General features: G+C 57.7%; 1 protein-coding gene across 3 annotated transcripts; it reads left to right on the top strand.

Annotated features, from left to right (window-relative positions):
* Positions 1 to 8,530: 8,530 nt before the first annotated feature.
* Positions 8,531 to 16,822, top strand: LOC148140808 (class I histocompatibility antigen, F10 alpha chain-like). 3 transcript variants are annotated; one of them, XM_087979585.1, is made up of 6 exons: positions 8,531 to 9,304; positions 10,201 to 10,461; positions 10,980 to 11,255; positions 11,371 to 11,649; positions 15,836 to 15,949; positions 16,347 to 16,819. In XM_087979585.1, the coding sequence occupies exons 1-6, from the start codon at positions 9,253 to 9,255 to the stop codon at positions 16,367 to 16,369; spliced, it is 1,005 nt and encodes a 334-aa protein (XP_087835711.1). In that variant the 5' UTR covers positions 8,531 to 9,252; the 3' UTR covers positions 16,370 to 16,819. The 3 variants fall into 3 exon arrangements, with proteins under 3 accessions (XP_087835711.1, XP_087835713.1, XP_087835712.1); XM_087979587.1 differs by lacking the exon at positions 15,836 to 15,949 and having other exon boundaries at positions 16,347 to 16,822; XM_087979586.1 differs by lacking the exons at positions 15,836 to 15,949; positions 16,347 to 16,819 and adding an exon at positions 11,793 to 12,005.
* Positions 16,823 to 19,261: the final 2,439 nt, after the last annotated feature.

Below are 19,261 nucleotides of genomic sequence, written 5' to 3'. Positions count from 1 at the left end.
TCCTCTTCCTCTCCCCACGTCCTCATCCCCCCACCCGTCGTCTTCCCCCCACCGTCCTCTTCCCCCCCCGTCCTCTTCCCCGCCCCGTCCTCTTCCCCCCCGTCCTCTTCCCCCCCCGTCCTCTTCCCCCCCCGTCCTCTTCCCCCCCGTCCTCTTCCTCCCCCGTCCTCTTCCCCCCCCGTCCTCTTCCCCCCCCGTCCTCTTCCTCCCCCCCCCGTCCTCTTCCCCCCCGTCCTCTTCCTCCACCCCGTCCTCTTCCCCCCCCCCGTCCTCTTCCCCCCCCCGTCCTCTTCCTCTCCCCCCGTCCTCATCCCCCCACCCGTCGTCTTCCCCCCACCGTCCTCTTCCCCCCCCGTCCTCTTGCCCCCACCGTCCTCTTCCCCCCACCGTCCTCTTCCCCCCCCGTCCTCTTCCCCCCCCCCCGTCCTCTTCCCCCCCCCGTCCTCTTCCCACACCCCCGTCCTCTTCCCCCCCCCGTCCTCTTCCCCCCCCCCGTCCTCTTCCCCCCCCCCCCCGTCCTCTTCCCCCCCCCGTCCTTTTCCCCCCCCCCGTCCTCTTCCCCCCCCGTCCTCTTCCTCCCCCCCGTCCTCTTCCCCCCCCGTCCTCTTCACCCCCCGTCCTCTTCCTCCCCCCCGTCCTCTTCCCCCCCCGTCCTCTTCCTCCCCCCCGTCCTCATCCCCCCACCCCGTCCTCTTCCTCCCCCCCCGTCCTCATCCCCCCACCCCGTCCTCTTCCCCCCCCCGTCCTCATCCCCCCACCCGTCCTCATCCCCCCACCCGTCCTCTTCCTCCCCCCGTCGTCTTCCCCCCCCCCGTCGTCTTCCCCCCCCCGTCCTCTTCCCCCACCCCGTCCTCTTCCCCCACCCCCCGTCCTCTTCCCCCCCCCCCCCGTCCTCTTCACCCCCCACGTCCTCTTCACCCCCCCCGTCCTCTTCCCCCCCCCGTCCTCTTCCCCCCCCCCGTCCTCTTCCCCCCCCCCGTCCTCTTCCCCCCCCCGTCCTCTTCACCCCCCACGTCCTCTTCACCCCCCCCCGTCCTCTTCCCCCCGTCCTCTTCCCCCCCCCCCGTCCTCTTCCCACCCCCCGTCCTCTTCCCCCCCCCCCGTCCTCTTCCCCCCCCCCGTCCTCTTCCCACCCCCCCGTCCTCTTCCCACCCCCCCGTCCTCTTCCCACCCCCCCCGTCCTCTCCCCCCCCGTCCTCTTCCCCCCCTCCGTCCTCTTCCCCCCCCCCCGTCCTCTTCCCCCCCCCCGTCCTCTTCCCCCCCCCCGTCCTCTTCCCCCCCCCGTCCTCTTCACCCCCCACGTCCTCTTCACCCCCCCCCCGTCCTCTTCCCCCCCCCGTCCTCTTCCCACCCCCCGTCCTCTTCCCCCCCGTCCTCCCCCCCCCCCGTCCTCTTCCCCCCCCCCGTCCTCTTCCCCCCCCCCCGTCCTCTTCCCCCCCCCCGTCCTCTTCCCCCCCCCCGTCCTCTTCCCCCCCCCCCGTCCTCTTCCCCCCCCCCGTCCTCTTCCCACCCCCCGTCCTCTTCCCCCCCCCCGTCCTCTTCCCCCCCCCGTCCTCTTCCCCCCCCCCCGTCCTCTTCCCCCCCCCGTCCTCTTCCCCCCCCGGTCCTCTTCCCCCCCCGGTCCTCTTCCCCCCCGTCCTCTTTTCCACCCCCCGTCCTCTTCTCGCCCCCGTCCTCTTTTTCGCCCCCCCCGTCCTCTTTCTTCCTCCCCCCGTCCTCTTCCTCCCCCCCCACCGTCCTCTTCCTCCCCCACCCATCCTCTCCCTCCGCCCCCCCATCCTCTCCCCCCGCCCCCCCATCCTCTCCCCCCTTCTCCCCCCCACCCCCCCGTCCTCTCCCCCCATCCTCTTCCCCCCCCGTCCTCTTCCCCCCCCCGTCCTCTTCCTCCCCCCGCCGTCCTCTTCCTCCCCCCCGTCCTCTTCCTCCCCCCCCCGTCCTCTTCCTCCCCCCCCCCGTCCTCTTCCTCCCCCCCCGTCCTCTTCCTCCCCCCCCGTCCTCTTCCTCCCCCCCGTCCTCTTCCTCCCCCCCCCGTCCTCTTCCTCCCCCCCCGTCCTCTTCCTCCCCCCCACCGTCCTCTTCCTCCCCCCCACCGTCCTCTTCCTCCCCCCCCCGTCCTCTTCCCCCCCCCCGTCCTGTTCCCCCCCCCGTCCTCTTCCCCCCCTGTCCTCTTCCTCCCCCCCGTCCTCTTCCCCCCCCGTCCTCTTCCCCCCCCGTCCTCTTCCCCCCCGTCCTCTTCCTCCCCCCCGTCCTCTTCCCCCCCCGTCCTCTTCCTCCCCCCCCGTCCTCATCCCCCCACCCCGTCCTCTTCCTCCCCCCCCGTCCTCATCCCCCCACCCCGTCCTCTTCCCCCCCCGTCCTCATCCCCCCACCCGTCCTCATCCCCCCACCCGTCCTCATCCCCCCAACCGTCCTCTTCCTCCCCCCGTCGTCTTCCCCCCCCCCGTCCTCTTCCCCCCCCCGTCCTCTTCCCCCACCCCGTCCTCTTCCCCCACCCCCCGTCCTCTTCCCCCCCCCGTCCTCTTCACCCCCCACGTCCTCTTCACCCCCCCCCGTCCTCTTCCCCCCCCCCCGTCCTCTTCCCCCCCCCATCCTCTTCCCCCCCCCCCGTCCTCTTCCCCCCCTCCTCTCCCCTCTTCCCCCCCGTCCTCTTCCCCCCCGTCCTCTTCCCTCTTCCCCCCCGTCCTCTTCCCCCCCTCCTCTCCCCTCTTCCCCCCGTCCTCTTCCTCCCCCCCCGTCCTCTTCCCCCCGTCCTCTTCCTCCCCCCCCGTCCTCTTCCCCCCCTCCTCTCCCCTCTTCCCCCCCGTCCACTTCCTCCCACCCCCGTCCTCTTCCTACCCCCCCCGTCCTCTTCCTACCCCCCCCCGTCCTCTTCCTACCCCCCCCCGTCCTCTTCCTCCCCCCCCATCCTCTCCCCCCCCATCCTCTTCCCCCCCGTCCTCTTCCCCCCCCGTCCTCTTCCCCGCCGTCCTCTTTCTCCCCCCGTCTTCTTTCTCCCCCCCGTCCTCTTTCTCCCCCCGTCCTCTTTCTCCCCCCGTCCTCTTTCTCCCCCCCCGTCCTCTTTCTACCCCGTCCTCTTTCTCTCCCCCCCGTCCAGTTCCTCCCCCCCACCGTCCTCTTCCTCCCCCCCACCGTCCTCTTCCTCCCCCCCACCGTCCTCTTCACCCCCCCGTCCTCTTCCCCCCTCCTCTCCCCTCTTCCCCCCACCCCCGTCCTCTTCCTCCCCCCCACCGACCTCTCCCCCCCCCCACCAGCCTCTTTCCCCCCCCCCCCACCCCAACCGGCCTCTTCCCCCCCTCCTCTCCCCCCTTCCCCCCCCCCGTCCTCTTTCCCTCCCCGTCCTCTTCCCCCCCCCCCCCGGTCCTATTCCCCTCCCCGTCCTCTTCCCCGCCCCCGGTCCTATTCCCCCCCTCGTCCCCTTTCCCTCTTCCCCCCCCGTCCCCTTTCCCTCTTCCCCCCCCGTTCCCATTCCCTCTTCCCCCCCCGTCCCCTTTCCCTCTTGCCCCCCCGTCCCCTTTCCCTCTTCACCCCCCCGTCCCCTTTCCCTCTTCACCCCCCCCGTCCCCTTTCCCTCTTCCCCCCCCGTCCCCTTTCCCTCTTGCCCCCCCCGTCCCCTTTCCCTCTTCACCCCCCCGTCCCCTTTCCCTCTTCACCCCCCCGTCCCCTTTCCCTCTTCTCCCCCCCGTCCCCTTTCCCTCTTCACCCCCCCGTCCCCTTTCCCTCTTCCCCCCCCGTCCCCTTTCCCTCTTCCTCACCCCCGTCCCCTTTCCCTCTTCCTCCATCCCCCCTCTTCCTCCACCCCCCCCTTCCTCCACCCCCCCGACCCCTTTCCCTCCACCCCCCCGACCCCTTTCCCTCTTCCTCCGCCCCCCCGTCCCCTTTCCCTCTTCCTCTCCCCTCCCCCCGTCTCCCTTCCCACTTCCTCCCCCCTCCCCCCGTCTCCCTTCCCTCTTCCTCCCCCCTCGCCCGTCTCCCTCCCTCTTCCCTCCCTCTTCCTCCCCCCTCCCCCCGCCCCCCGTCTCCCCCACCCCCGTCTCCCTACCCCCGTCTCCGTCCCCCCCCCCGTCCTCTCCCCCCCCGTCTCCGTCTCCCTCCCCCCCCCATCCTCGTCTCCCTCCCGCCCCCGTCCTCGTCTCCCTCCCGCCCCCGTCCTCTCCCCCCCCCCGTCTCCGTCTCCCTCCCCGTCCTCTCCCCCCCCGTCTTCTTACCCCCCTCCTCTCCCCTCTTCCCCCCGTCCTCTTCCTCCCTCCCCCCCCGTCCTCTTTCCCTCTTCCCCCCCCGTCCCCTTTCCCTCTTCCCGCCCCCGTCCCCTTTCCCTCTTCCCCCCCGTCCCCTTTCCCTCTTACCCCCCCCCGTCCCCTTTCCCTCTTCTCCCCCCCCCCGCCCCCGTCCCCTATCCCTCTCCCCCCCCGCCCCGTCCCCTATCCCTCTTCCCCCCCCCGTCCCCTATCCCTCTTCCCCCCCCCCCGTCCCCTATCCCTCTTCCCCCCCCGTCCCCTATCCCTCTTCCCCCCCCCGTCCCCTATCCCTCTTCACCCCCCCGTCCCCTATCCCTCTTCACCCCCCCGTCCCCTATCCCTCTTCCCCCCCCCCCCCGTCCCCTATCCCTCTTCCCCCCCCCGTCCCCTATCCCTCTTCCCCCCCCCGTCCCCTATCCCTCTTCCTCTTCACCCCCCCGTCCCCTATCCCTCTTCACCCCCCCCGTCCCCTTTCCCTCTTCCCCCCCCCCGTCCCCTTTCCCTCTTCCCCCCCCCCGTTCCCTCTTCCCCCCCCCCGTCCCCTTTCCCTCTTCCCCCCCCCGTTCCCTTTCCCTCTTCCCCCCCCCGTCCCCTTTCCCTCTTCCCCCCCCGTCCCCTTTCCCTCTTCCCCCCCCCGTCCCCTTTCCCTCTTCCCCCCCCCGTCCCCTTTCCCTCTTCACCCCCGTCCCCTTTTCCTCTTCCTCACCCCCCCGTCCCCTTTCCCTCCACCCCCCCGACCCCTTTCCCTCTTCCTCCCCCCCCGTCCCCTTTCCCTCTTCCTTCCCCCCCCCGTCCCCTTTCCCTCTTCCTCCCCCCCGGTCCCCTTTCCCTCTTCCTCACCCCTTCCCTCTTCCTCACCTTTCCCTCTTCCTCACCCCACCGTCCCCTTTCCCTCTTCCTCACCCCCCCGTCCCCTTTCCCTCTTCACCCCCCCGTCCCCTTTCCCCCTTTCCCCCCCGGCCCCTTTCCCTCTTCCTCACCCCCCCCGTCCTCTTTCCCTCTTCCTCCACCCCCCCCTCTTCCTCCACCCCCCTGACCCCTTTCCCTCTTCCTCCCCCCCCCGACCCCTTTCCCTCTTCCTCACCCCCCCGTCCCCTTTCCCTCTTCCTCCACCCCCCCCTCTTCCTCCACCCCCCTGACCCCTTTCCCTCTTCCTCCCCCCCCCCGTCCCCTTTCCCTCTTCCTCCCCCCCCGTCCCCTTTCCCTCTTCCTCCCCCCCGTCCCCTTTCCCTCTTCCTCCCCCCCGTCCCCTTTCCCTCTTCCTCACCCCTTCCCTCTTCCTCACCCCCCCGTCCCCTTTCCCTCTTCCTCACCGCTCCGTCCCCTTTCCCTCTTCACCCCCCCCGTCCCCTTTCCCTCTTCCTCACCCCCCCGGCCCCTTTCCCTCTTCCTCACCCCCCCGTCCCCTTTCCCTCTTCCTCCCCCCCGTCCCCTTTCCCCCTTCCCCCCCGTCCCCTTTCCCTCTTCCTCCGCCCGTCCCCTTTCCCTCTTCCTCCGCCCCCCCGTCCCCTTTCCCTCTTCCTCCGCCCCCCCGTCCCCTTTCCCTCTTCCTCCGCCCCCCCGTCCCCTTTCCCTCTTCCTCTCCCCTCCCCCCGTCTCCCTTCCCACTTCCTCCCCCCTCCCCCCGTCTCCCTTCCCACTTCCTCCCCCCTCCCCCCGTCTCCCTTCCCTCTCCCTTCCCCCTTCCCTCTCCCTTCCCTCTTCCTCCCCCCTCCCCCCCTCTTCCTCCCCCCTCCCCCACTCTTCCTCCTCCCTCCCCCCCGTCTCCCTCCCCCCCGTCACCCTCCGTCTCCCCCCCCTCCCCCCCGTCTCCCTCCCCCTCAACCCCGTCTCCCTCCCCCTCCCCCCCGTCCCCCCGTCTCCCTCCCCCGTCTCCCCGTCTCCCTCCCCCGTCTCCCCGTCTCCCTCCCCCTGTCTCCCTCCCCCTCCCCCCCGTCTCCCTCCCCCTCCCCCCCCGTCTCCCCCCCCCTCCCCCCTCGTCTCCCCCCCCGTCTCCCCCCCCCTCCCCCCCCGTCTCCCCGTCTCCCACCCCCCCGTCTCCCCGTCTCCCCCCCTCTCCCCGTCTCCCCACCCCCGTCTCCCTCCCCACCGTCTCCCTCCCCCTCCCCCCCTCGTCTCCCTCCCCCTCGCCCCCTCGTCTCCCTCCCCCTCCCCCCCCTCCCCCCCTCGTCTCCCTCCCCCTCCCCCCCTCGTCTCCCTCCCCCTCCGTCTCCCTCCCCCTCCCCCCCGTCTCCCCCCCCTCTTCCTCCCGTCTCCCCCCCCTCTTCCTCCCGTCTCCCCCCCGTCTCCCCCCCCTCCCTCCCGTCTCCCCCCCTCTCCCTCCCGTCTCCCCCCCTCTCTCCCCCCTGTCTCCCCCCCTCTCCCTCCCGTCTCCCCCCCTCTCTCCCCCCTCCCCCCTTCCCCCCCCCTCCCCCCCCTCCCCCGTCTCCCCCCCCTCCCCCCCTCTTTCCCCCCCCTCTCCCCGTCCCGTCCCCCCCCTCCCCCCAGTCTCCCCACCCACCGTCTCCCTCCCCCTCCCCCCCACGCCTCCCCCCCCCTCCCCCCCCCGCTCCCTCCCCCTCCCCCCCCCCGCTCCCGTCTCCCCACCTACCCCCCGCTCCCGTCTCCCCCCCTCCCCGTCTCCCCCCCTCCCCCGTCTCTCCCCCCCCCTCCCCCGTCTCTCCCCCCCCTCCCGCCCCCGTCTCTCCCCCCCGCCCCGTCTCTCCCCCCCCGCCCCCGTCTCTCCCCCCCCTCCCGCCCCCGTCTCTCCCCCCCGCCCCCGTCTCTCCCCCCCCTCCCGCCCCCGTCTCTCCCCCCCCCCGCCCCCGTCTCTCTCCCCCCCCGCCCCCGTCTCTCTCCCCCCCCGCCCCCGTCTCTCCCCCCCCCCGCTTCCGTCTCTCCCCTCCCCGTCTCTCCCCCCCCCCGTCCCTCCCCTCTCCCCCCCGTCCCTCCCCTCTCCGTCCCCCCCCTCCCCTCTCCCCCCCCCGTCCCTCCCCTCTCCTCCCCCCCCCGTCCCTCCCCTCTCCCCCCCGTCCCTCCCCTCTCCCCCCCCCCGTCCCTCCCCTCTCCCCCCCCCCCGTCCCTCCCCTCTCCCCCCCCCGTCCCTCCCCTCTCCCCCCCCCCGTCCCTCCCCTCTCCCCCCCCCCGTCCCTCCCCTCTCCCCCCCCCCGTCCCTCCCCTCTCCCCCCCGCCCGTCCCTCCCCTCTCCCCCCCGCCCGTCCCTCCCCTCTCCCCCCCCCGTCCCTCCCCTCTCCCCCCCCCCGTCCCTCCCCTCTCCCCCCCCCGTCCCTCCCCTCTCCGTCCCTCCCCTCTCCCCCCCCCGTCCCTCCCCTCTCCGTCCCTCCCCTCCCCCTCCCCCCCCGTCCCTCCCCTCCCCCTCCCCCCCGTCCCGTCCCCCGTCCCCCCCGTCCCGTCCCCCCCCCTTCCCGTCCCCCCCCGCCCCCGTCCCCCCCCCCTTCCCGTCCCCCCCCGCCCCCGTCCCCCCCCCCTTCCCGTCCCCCCCGTCCCGTCCCCCCCCCGCCCCCGTCCCCCCCCGCCCCCGTCCCCCCCCTTCCCGTCCCGTCCCCCCCCCTTCCCGTCCCCCCCCCTTCCCGTCTCCCCCCCCCCCTTCCCGTCCCGTCCCCCCTTCCCGTCCCCCCCCGCGTCCCCCCCCCCCCGTCCCCCCCCCCGTCCCCCCCCCGCGTCCCCCCCCCCCGTCCCCCCCCCTCCCCCCGTCCCGTCCCCTCCCCTCCCCCCCGTGTCCCGTCCCGTCCCCCCCGTCCCGTCCTCCCCCCGACCTCCCCCCGTCCCGTCCCCCGTCCCGTCCCCGTCCCGTCCCCCGTCCCGTCCCCCCCCCCCCGTCCCCCGTCCCGTCCCCCCCCGTCCCCCGTCCCGTCCCCCCCGTCCCCCGTCCCGTCCCCCCCCACCCCCCGTCCCCCCCCCCCCCCCGTCCCCCGTCCCCCCCCTCCCGTCCCGTCCCGTCCCGTCCCGTCCCGTCCCCCCCCCCCCCGTCCCCCGTCCCCCGTCCCCCCGTCCCGTCCCCCGTCCCGTCCCCCCATCCCCTGTCCCGTCCCCCCGTCCCCCGTCCCGTCCCCCCCGTCCCGTCCTCTTCCCCCCTCCCCTATGTCTCCAAGTGGTCACTGCAGCTTGTCCTGCCCCACATTTCGTTGTTTCCCACTGAGCGCCCACCTGGAGATCCCCCCCCCCCTCCTCCAATCAGCCCCCACACACCCCCCCCCCCCCCCCTCCAATCAGCCCCCCCAATCAGCCCCCACACTTCCACTGGGAATGAATCCAACCCCAAGCCATGGCTCATCTTCTGGGAAGCGAAAATGTATCTGAGTGCATCCTTTACCCAGCCCCCAGTGATAGGCAGCAACCAGTAAAACTGGCGCTTTCCACGCCCTGGGACAACACAACTGCACAGAGGCCCGAGCCCTGGGCCGGGTGGGCGATTAAAGACCATTTCGGCTGCTCAGGAGCTTCACAAACTTCCCCCGGACTACGTGAACGTAGTGGCGGACCTTGATTTCAAAGTTGCCCGCTCGAAGGAGCATGTCTTTCTGGTGTGACAGGTTGGAGACATGAGGCGATAACATCAGAGCGGGGATCAGACCGTTCTGAGCACACAGTTAGACCGGCCTTAGGACCGAATGGTGCAGTCCAGGACCTTCTTTCAGACCTGGATTAGTCTGAACTCTGACGCTCTCTCACTGCCTGTAAGAAAACGGGTAGTGCCAGGGTCTAAAAGTGTAACTCCCAGTTCCTGTTTCACAGTCTGAACTCACCCTGACTGGCTTTGAGCCTCCTGGTAACTGGTGGCAAACAACGGAGTCCCTATTTAATTTTGGTTTTGTTTTTCTGATACGACCAATCATCCACTCGGTATCTCTGCTGTTTGACTTCAGGGAATTAAATTTTGTCAAGTTAGCAAGTCATTTCGACACTTATTGTGTTTTCAAGTTTATAGACTGTTGTTATAAAATAAATGTTTTGTTCCTCCGCCCAAGAATGTTTTATTCCCAATCCCTGATGGGAATAGGGAGAGTGGATTCCCAGAATGTTGCTGATCCTTCTCTCCATCTCCCTGTGTTTTTCCTGGGTGTCTCCTGGTAAGTACAGAATTCAGCTTTCCATTCTCTCTCTCTCTCTCTCTGTGTCTGGGGTGAATGTGAATCTCTTGGTGAGAGTTTGAAATGGGGGATGTTTGACCAGCCGCCTGTTATACAGCCAGCCTGATCTTTTACACATTGAAGGCAGCACAGTCTGGGAGACTCTGATGGGATTTGTGTCCAGGTCTCCTGACAGCAGGATGTAGAAACCCCGAGATCAGAGAAGCCCCGAGCAAATGGGAAATGGTTCCAATGGATAATTTTAATTTTCACATCGATTGGGAGAAGCCAAACAGCTTCATCATTCCTGGTCTAAAGTCTTGTAACCACTGCGGGGAGGAGAGGATACTCCATGTTTAACCCAGCCCATGCCCTCATGGTTGAATAGGCCGAGTTACAGCGATAAATCACAGCTCCACGTTTGGATCCTGATAGACTGGGTGTCTCCCGTACTACTGTTCCAGGTTAGTGATAAATCTCATGTGTCCCTGGTCACCTTTCCAGTTTTGTGATAGACTGGGTGTGTCCCTGGTCACTGCCCCAGATTAGTGATAGACCAAGTGCATTCCAGGTTACTGTTCCTCCTGAATAGGTTAGTGATCTTCTGTTTAATACTCAAATCTCTGGATGGTGTCTCAGATCCTCCCCTGTGTCCTCACTGACTGCATTGAGCATCTGAGTGACTCTGATTCTGGGTTTCTTCCCTGTTCTGAGAGGCTGCTGCATCCATTTCTGACCCAATTGAATGTGATTTGGTTTCTAGTATCAGCCAGGATTCTGTGAATCTCATATCGCGGTGGATTACTGGAAATTGTCACTGTGTAGATTGGTGCTCGCTTGGAGCAGGTAGTTGTGTTAATGTTTATTAATCAATTCTTTCAATTGATATTTTACAGAAACTGATAGATTTGTAGTTCTATACATGGCAACCTCTGGAATTAGTGATATCCCAAAGGTTATAGGTGTTGCTCTGGTCAATGGTGTGTTAATTGGTTACTTTGACACTAATCTTGGTCGGACTATACCGAAGATGCAGTTCATGGCTGATACTTTCGGTGAGGATTACTGGGAAGATATCACAAATCTTGAGAAGGCACGAGCAGATGTAGCAAAGGAACATCTGAATCTGATAATGAAGAGCACAAACCAGACATCGGGTAAGGTTGGTAATAACAAATCTCCCAGTCACTGCTCTGGAAAGGGAGTGTGACAAATACCAGTCACATTCTGCTATAAATAGTGACACTGGGAATTAGAGACTGAGATACAATATTTCAGGAACACACATATTCCTTCTCAGAATTCTGAAAGGAGTGGATGGAAACAAGCAGATTGGTCAGTGCACTTAAATGGCCTTAACCTAAGGGGGCATGGTCATTCATAGCACTGACCCCTGGGTCACTCCATTCAGTCCATCTTCCAGCACTGACCCCTGGGTCACTCCATTCAGTCCATCTTCCAGCACTGACCCCTGGGTCACTCCATTCAGTCCATCTTCCAGCACTGACCCCTGGGTCACTCCACTCAGTTATATTGAATACTAGATCCCCTTGCCCCTCTGATCAGACTATGACTCCGATCCCCTAGTTCCATCTGATATTAGATCCCTCTCCCCCTCTGATCAAACAGTGTGTGATTAATTATTGATGATTGATCCCTATTTAATCACTGACAGGAATTCACACTCTCCAATGGATACGTTCTGTTGAGATCAGTGAAGATGGCTCTGTGAAGAGATCGATGATATTTGGATTTGATGGAAAGGACTACATTAGTTTAGAGTCAGACAGAATGAGATGGATCGCAGCAAATCACTTTGCAGTGATGACTAAAGAGAAATGGGATTCGGATCAATCCTGGAACAAATTTTGGAAAACGCATCTTGAAGAAACATGTGTTCTCTATTTAAATAGATATCTGGAAGCTGGGAAGGATTATTTCAAAAGGAAAGGTATGTATTTCTGTTTTGATGCCATGTTCTGATCTAACCTCACTGATCTATGAAACCTCTCCCATTCCATTCAGTGTCTGTCTATTGTTTGTGGTTTCACCCTTTCCCATCACAGTTCAGCCTGAAGTGTTCATCTCCAGGAGAGAGCCCAATGGTCAGGATAAGCCGCTCACTCTCTCCTGCCTGGTCACTGGGTTTTATCCTGTAGACATCGAGGTGACCTGGCTAAGGAATGGAGAGGTCATGTCTGAGACCCAATCCTCGGGGGTACGACCGAACCACGATGGGACCCATCAGATCCAGAAAGAGATTGAGATCAATGCTGGGGATGAGGATCAATACTCCTGTCAAATTGAACACAGCAGCCTGGCAGAGGCCCAGCTCTATCAGTGGGGTAAGGAAAATAAATGTTTAACATGCAGTGCACCTGTTTTTGAGATTTGCATACATGGGCATCAAATTCCCACTGCTGCTTTTCAGCTGAGTATCTCAACAGTATGAAAATATTCAAATTAATTTTCATCTGATTTAATGTAGATGGTCTCAACCATTGGGAAGTATGATGGAAGAAATTCCCTAATTTCATCTATCAATGTTCCTTCACTCTGCCTCCAAATCTCAAGCCATCTAGAAACATGCAACTTTGAATCTCTATGTCTCCGGCCAGACCACCAAATTATTTGTGCAATAAATTCTGGCACTAGTCATCAACATCCAATTCACATGAATGAAAGAAGAAACAATTATGTTGAAAAGCTGAGGCATTCCAGCCCTCTACAACATTTAGATATATAATTAGGGGTTAATGGGTCTGAAGGAGACATTGCCCATTCCATAATACATTGCATAGACGCAAAGGAAAGTGCAGGAATCACAATTTAATTTAAGGATTTTCAAAGAGCAAAAGAATTAATATACCATTTTCTGCGTGTGCTTATTACACAATGGGACATGGAATATAGTTCCCTTCCTTTCTTCCTCCCTCCCTCCTTCCCTGGATTTAATACCCTGCATTTCTCTCCTCTCTGCACTCCCTTCTGAAGAAGCATAGACATACTCTATCCAATGCTTTGATTGACTGCGTCCAGGATTCAATCAGGACACCGTCTGTTTCCCTTCTCAGCAGGACCCATGAGCAAGTTCTTGGCACAGACAGGACTATTAGAGCTGTCGGCCGCTCTATACCAATCAAACCTGCGCAGTGTGTTCTAAGCGCAGGAAGGCTTCTTATTAGTCTATCACCAACTATAGGATGAGCAACCTGTCACCTCAAAAAAATCTAGGGTGCTTTTGACTGTGCCCGTTTAGCTGGCAGATTTTATGATCATTTCCCCATCAGTCATATATATAAAAACATCCTGAATGGCACACAGCAGCAGGTACATTGAACATAAAATAGTACAGTACAGGAACAGGCTGTTCAGCCCATCATGTAAGCACTGACCACGATACCATTCTAAAATAATCCTCTCTGCCTACACAAGTTCTGTATCCCTCTCTTCCCTACCTATACATATGTCTGAGTAAATGCCTCTCAACATTGCTGTTGTGTCTGCTTCTGCCATCTCCTATGGCAGCACATTCCAGCTTCTACCACGCATTTGAAAAATCTTGCCTTGCACATCTGCTTTCAACTCTTCCCATCTCCTCTTGAACCAATGCCTCAGAGTATTTGAGTTACTAAAGACTCTGATTATCCGCCCTATCCATGCCTCTCATAATTTTATATACCTCTGTCAGGTCACCCTCAGCCTCCAATGTTCTAGTGAAAACAATCCAAGTTTGTCCAACCTCTTTCTGTAGCTAGTACACTCCAATTAAGACAACATTCTGGTAAACCACTTTTGTGCCCTCTCCATAGTCTCCACATAGTTCCTATTGTGTGTCATCCAGAACTGCACACAATGCTCAAAACATGGCCGAACTAAAGTTTTATACAGCTGCAGCATGATTTGCCAACTTTTATACTCAATGCATCCAACTGATATAGGCAAGTATCATATATTTTCTTTCCAACCTTATCCACTTGTGCTGCCATTTGCAGAACAACACTGGTCACAGCCATCAAGTCAGAAAATCACCCCGCACAACTACTGTCTATCCTATATGAACAAACCAATTTACCAATCCACCACAGATCCCATGTGACTTAATCTTTTATACCAACCTATTATGAGCAACATTGTCAATTTAGTATGGTCAACATAGACACTATCCAATGCCCTGCCCTCATCAATTATCTTCATCACTTCCTCAAAAAACTCAAATTCCTCAAATTTGAGACGCAAGACCTTCCCCCTCCAATACAAAGACATGCTGAGTATCCTTAATAAGTCCATTCTTTTCCAAATGCAAATAAATTCTGTCCTTAAAAACCTTCTCCAATAATATTCCTACCACTGATGTTAGCATCACTGGACTGTAATTATTGGGATTATACCTATTGCCCAGTCTTCTGGGACCTTGCCTGTGGCTAAAGAGGAGACAAAGATTTTTGTAAAGGCCACAGCAATTCTCTCCTTTGCCTTTCTCAGTAACCTGGGATAAATCCCATTGGGCCCTGGGGACATAACTGTTAATGTCTTTCAAGATATCCAATACCGCCTCCTCCTTAATATTTATATGCCCTAAAATACCAACATACCTCTCCCTAATCTTACATCATCCATGTTCTTTCTTTGGTGAATACCGATACAAAGTATTCATTAAGGACCTCACCCACTTCCTCTGACTCCAGGCATAAATTCCCTCCTTTGGCCATGAGTGGACCTATCCTTTGTCCAGCAACCCTCTTGCTCCCAATAAACATGCCTGGGATTTTTCTTAATCTTAGTTGTCAAGGATATGTCATGGTCCCTTTTAGCCTTCCTAATTCCTTGCTTTAGTTCTTTCCCTTCCTTCATATTCTTCAAGGACCTTGATTGATTTGTTTCCTGGCCCTTACATATGCTTCCTTTTTCTTTTTGACTTAAATTTCAATACCTCTTGTCACCCAGGTTTCCTGTTTTTGCCATCCTTGTCTTTCATCCTCATGGGAGCAGACTGATCCTGAATTCTGATCAATTCCCACATTTCAGATGTGGATTTACCCTCAGACAGCTGCCCCCATTCTATTTTTTCCAGTTTCCACCTAATACTATTGTAATTAGCCTTCCCCCAGTTTAGCACTTTCAATCAAGTACCAGAGCTATTCTTATCCATAACTATCTTAAAATTTATGGAATCATGATCACTGTTCCTCAGTTCACCACTGAAACTTCGATCACCTGGCCAGACTCATTCCCCTATAAAAGATCCAGTACAGCCCCTTCCTCATTGGGCTATTGACATTTTGTTTCAAGAAACACTTCTGGATGTGCCAAACAAATTCTTCTCCGTCTAAATCCCTGGCACTGAGAGTTCCCGTAAATATTGGAGAAGATAAAATTACACACTACATCAGCACTGAAGTATTTACATCTTTCCAAGATCTGCCGACATATCTGTTCCTCCAATGCCTGGTTATTGGGGAGCCTCTAATTGTAACCTCATCATCAAGACTTCACCTTGTTTAGTTCTGAACTCTATCCATATGGCCTTGTTGGATCAGCCTTCCAAGACATCCTCACTTATTGCAGCTTCCTCTTAATCAGTAATGCAACACACCCATCCCTTTTACATTCCTCTCTATCAGGCCTGAAACCTCTAAATCTTGGAACGGTGAGCTGCTAATCTTGCCTCCTTTCAGCATAGGTACATCCTTGAGAAAAGCAATTCATCAGATTCAACTAGTGGGAGTTTATTTATGTTGGTCCCAATCTCAGTCTCCTAACTCCCACCAATTTCTCAATCTGTATCAAAGATTCACTCCAATTCCAAACTATTATTGTCAATAATCCCTTCTGTGGAACCTTATCAATGACCTTCATAGTCCTTATGGACCAGATTCATATACACTCTCTTATCCACTAGCTTATTGAGCTTCTCACCAAATTCAATGGGATCAGTCAGACATGAGCTTCCCTTCACAAATCCACCCACACTCTGTTTGATCAGCTGATCCTTGTCTAGGTGTCTGTCCCACTGTCTCTGAACATTTGTGGGATCCTTTTCTTTGAGCTGGATTCCCTCACCTTTTTATGTCTTCACCATTGTGGGTTCACTGCAGTGGATTAGGACTAAGTATTGGGGATAGATTTGATCAAGCACTTCTTTTGAAGTATTTGCTCTGTTTCTATCTTATTTTCCTCATTATCCTCTCTGCCCAGTTTCCCAAGGTCTGTTTATTCCTCCTCCCTTTGAAGTCTGATGTGAAAGCTGTCAGTGGTGCTGCCTCCTGGGCTGTCTAATGTAACCCTGGGGATTGAGTAAGGACAGGACACAGAGGCATCAGGGAGAATGGGAACTGAACTGTCCAGAAAGGTAACCCCCGGGGTAGGGACAACACTGTGTTTACATGTCCATCAACGGAATCTTTAGTGACTTCACTGGAGAGTGAAATTGGGAGAGGGTCAAATCAGCATTTCAACCGATCCCATCAATCCCAATGGGAATGGATCCAGGAACAGAGACAATCCAGATATTATGCAAATGTGTTTCAGAAATCCGAGAAAGGAATGGAGGAGTCTTCATTGGTACAATATTTGGACTCGTGTTCACTGCTGTGGTTGTTATTGGAATATTCGGAATAATCATGTGGAAAAGGCCATGGAGAGGTAAGAATCAGAGAGAGGGGAATGTGGAACTGAGGGGACAGAGTGAGTGTGGGGAGTCTCCAGTACTGGGAGTACAGGGCACTGTGGGGAATGGAACTGATTGAATTCCCACACACAGATACACACGTATAAACACGTCTCGTTCCCTGTCTGATCATCCTTTATGTGATCAGCCCAGACCAGGTCTAATATTGATCATTAAACCCACCACACACACTCACATCCTCACTGACTGAATACTGATGGAATGGGAGAGATCTCCATAAAGTGTAAAGATGGAGGGGAGTGTGGGCTTGAGAATTACCGAAACAATTTCCATTCCCTTACACGGTTATGTTCTCACTCTCTGAGAATGAATTATTCCCCATTCTAATGGACATTTATTTTGTTTCTGCAGAGTTACCAAGAGACAGTGAATGATATAGAAGGCATTGGAAGATATAACACCCCTCACTCAGTCTCCAGTCCCTCAAACCCCAGTCTCTTCTCCTTTTCCTCATCTCCACACTTCCCACTCCCTCTCCTTCCAATCCCTCACACATCAATTTGTCATCACCTTCCTCTCCCTCATTCTCCACCCCTCACCCTCTTCCTCCCCTGCACTGGGCTACACTGTCCAAATCCTTCATGACTGAACTGAGAAGGAACATCTTCACCCAGAGGGTTGTTAATCTATGGAATTCCTTGCCCAGTGAAGTAGTTGACGCTACTTTAGTAAACGTTTTTAAAGCTAAAACATAGATACTTACTTGAACAGTAAAGGAATTAAGGGATATGGTGAGAGGGTGGGTAAGTGGAGCTGAGGCCATGAAAAGATCAGCCAAGATCTTATTAAATGGCAGAGCAGACAAGGCGGGCCAGATGATCTTGTTCTTATGCTCTTATGTTCAATAAATGACATTTTTTAACTTATATCATCAATGTATGTCTGATGTTTTCACTCCCCTCCTGCTCCTACTTCACCCTCCCCTCATTGTTAAAGTCTGTCAGACTAATTTGACTCCGCTTCTGACCCTGTCTCAACTCCCAGACACAAAATGCTTCTTTGCGCTCTGTTATCCAGACAGCTCTCCACCACACCACCTCCATTCCCCTCTCCACTGCTATAAAACTTCCCCTCAATGCAATAAAGACTGAGTTCCCCTTGTCCTCATCTTACAGCACACCAGTCTCCACATCCAACGCATCACTCTTAAACACTTACACCAACTGCAACCAGACCCCACCACCAAGGACATCGTCCCTCCCCAACCCCCTCTGCCTTCCACAAGAACCATTCCACTTCATCATCCTTGATTTGAACCACTCTCTCCACCAAACCCACCAAACTCCCGGTATCTCCCCTGCAACCGTAAAAGATGCAAAACCCACTGGCTCGCCACCCTCGCTCATCTCCATCCAGGGCCCCAAACAGTCCTTCAAGGTGAGACAGATGTTCACCTGCCTCTCTTCCAACCTAGTTTACTATATCCCATGCTCCTGATGTGGTCTTCTGTGCAATGGGGATACCATAGAAATGTAAACTAAGGGTGTTTTTCACTGAGCATCTCAGCCAGGCCCACAGGGGTCAACCCGACCTCCCAGTCACCACCCAATTTCATTCCCCTTCCCACTCCCTTTCTGGCATGACCATCCTTGGCCTCCTTCATTGCCTCAATGAATCAGACTGCAAATTGGAGGAACAACACCTCATCTTCTGCTTGGATAGCCTACAGTCCGGAGGACTCAACATTGAGTTCTCCAATTTCAAATAACCTTACTTCCCATTTCACGACTCCCTTTCCAGCCCTTCCCCCTCCCTTCCATTCCACCTACCAACCCTTCCTTCCAGCTACCAACTGGATTCAGTCCTCCCATCGACCAACCAGGTCGTTACCTCTACCTGTGTTCACCGAACACTGCCTCACTGCTTTGCACCCTCCCCCGACCTCCCCCTTTTTCTGCATCTCCCATTACACTCACCCCCAATCCTGAAGAAGGGTTCCACCTCCTGATGCTGCCTGGCTTGCTGTGTTCTTCCAGCCTCCTGCTTGTCTACCTTGGATTCCAGCATCTGCAGTTTTTTTATCTTTAACTGTTAAACCCTGTCAGATTAATTTCACTCCCCTCCTGACCATGTCTCGCCCTCCCAGACACTATTAAAACCTGTCAAACTAATTTCCCTCATTTTTCGTCAGAGCTATTTTTCTCATTGATGTTGTGAATATTCTCATTGTTCAATTGTCTTCCAATACCAGATGAGATCTTTATACAGGACTACAGTCCCATCTTTGAACAGATCTTTTTCACCAATGGGAGAAAGGTGGGATGCTATGACTCAAGTGGGGGGGAGGGGTCATCTCTAACATTGCAGTGCCATCTGAACCAATATCTCTGGGCAAGAGGAGAAGATGGCAAAGCTGGCAAACAGGTCATGTACAAATGGAAGACTGCAGCTGGTAACGTCTGTTAGGTTGCAGAGGTTGAGGTGACTGACCTTCCATAGGAAGGACAGATCCCTAAGAGAGAGAGAGGCAGGAAAAACACTGTGATGATGTCCTTAATCAAGCATTAACTGTCAGTGGTGAGCATAGCTGGAGGGGACCAAGCCCCAGAGCCTTATGGTCGGTGATGGACAGATCATTAATGTCACTGCAGTCATGGGGCCACAGGCACAAGGAGATTTCTTATATTCACTGGATCTCCTCAGCTGCAGGGCATCCTCCTATTCCCTGTGTGACCTTCAAGAGACTCTGTGACCAGTCAATGAGATTTGTCACAGAAAGGGCTTCCACTCCTTTCCCAAACCAGAATGTGACTACAACAAGAGCTTCCCCCATGTGTGTAGCCACTCTCCTGGCAGGTGCCATGACATCCTCCTTCTCCTCCAGTCTGGGCTGTCTCAGATCTTCACTACAACTTTATCAATTGTGTGGATGGATCCAAGAGGAGAAGGAGGAGGAAGAATATCCCTTGAAGAGATGGTTGCTCACCACTTCACTTGACCCCCCCAGACAGAAGCCCAATGTCTCCCAAGGAAATGTCACCTTTGAGCAAACCATCAGGCATCTGTGTATGTGATTCTGGTAGGAGAAAGTGAAGATTGTACAACCTGCAGATCAGAATTGAAAAGTGTGGCACTGGAAAGGCACAGCATGTTAGGCAGCATTCGAGGAGCAGTATAGTCAACATTTCGGGGATAAGTCCTGCATTCAGAAATTCTGGTGATAAGACCCATTCACTAGTGATCCCCAACTTGGTAATTGTGTTAGTTTACCTACTGTCCAGAGCATGAGGGATTCTGGGTATCAAAGATGGAGGACATGAAAAATT

The sequence above is a fragment of the Chiloscyllium plagiosum genome, unplaced genomic scaffold (genome assembly GCF_037043375.1).
Source record: "Chiloscyllium plagiosum isolate Xiang-an unplaced genomic scaffold, Cpla_swu_hap1 HiC_scaffold_35, whole genome shotgun sequence".
NCBI classification, from domain to species: domain Eukaryota; kingdom Metazoa; phylum Chordata; class Chondrichthyes; order Orectolobiformes; family Hemiscylliidae; genus Chiloscyllium; species Chiloscyllium plagiosum.
The sequence above is the reverse complement of the archived record's forward strand: the minus strand, read 5'-3'. Positions and strand labels throughout refer to the sequence as shown.

Excerpts from the sequence above, each read along its gene's own strand:
- LOC148140808 (XM_087979585.1), top strand. The coding sequence starts at position 9,253 with ATGTTGCTGATCCTTCTCTCCATCTCCCTGTGTTTTTCCTGGGTGTCT. Across the intron at positions 11,256-11,370 it reads GGATTATTTCAAAAGGAAAG|TTCAGCCTGAAGTGTTCATC; the intron begins GTATGTATTTCT and ends TTCCCATCACAG. Across the intron at positions 11,650-15,835 it reads GGCCCAGCTCTATCAGTGGG|AAATCCGAGAAAGGAATGGA; the intron begins GTAAGGAAAATA and ends AATGTGTTTCAG.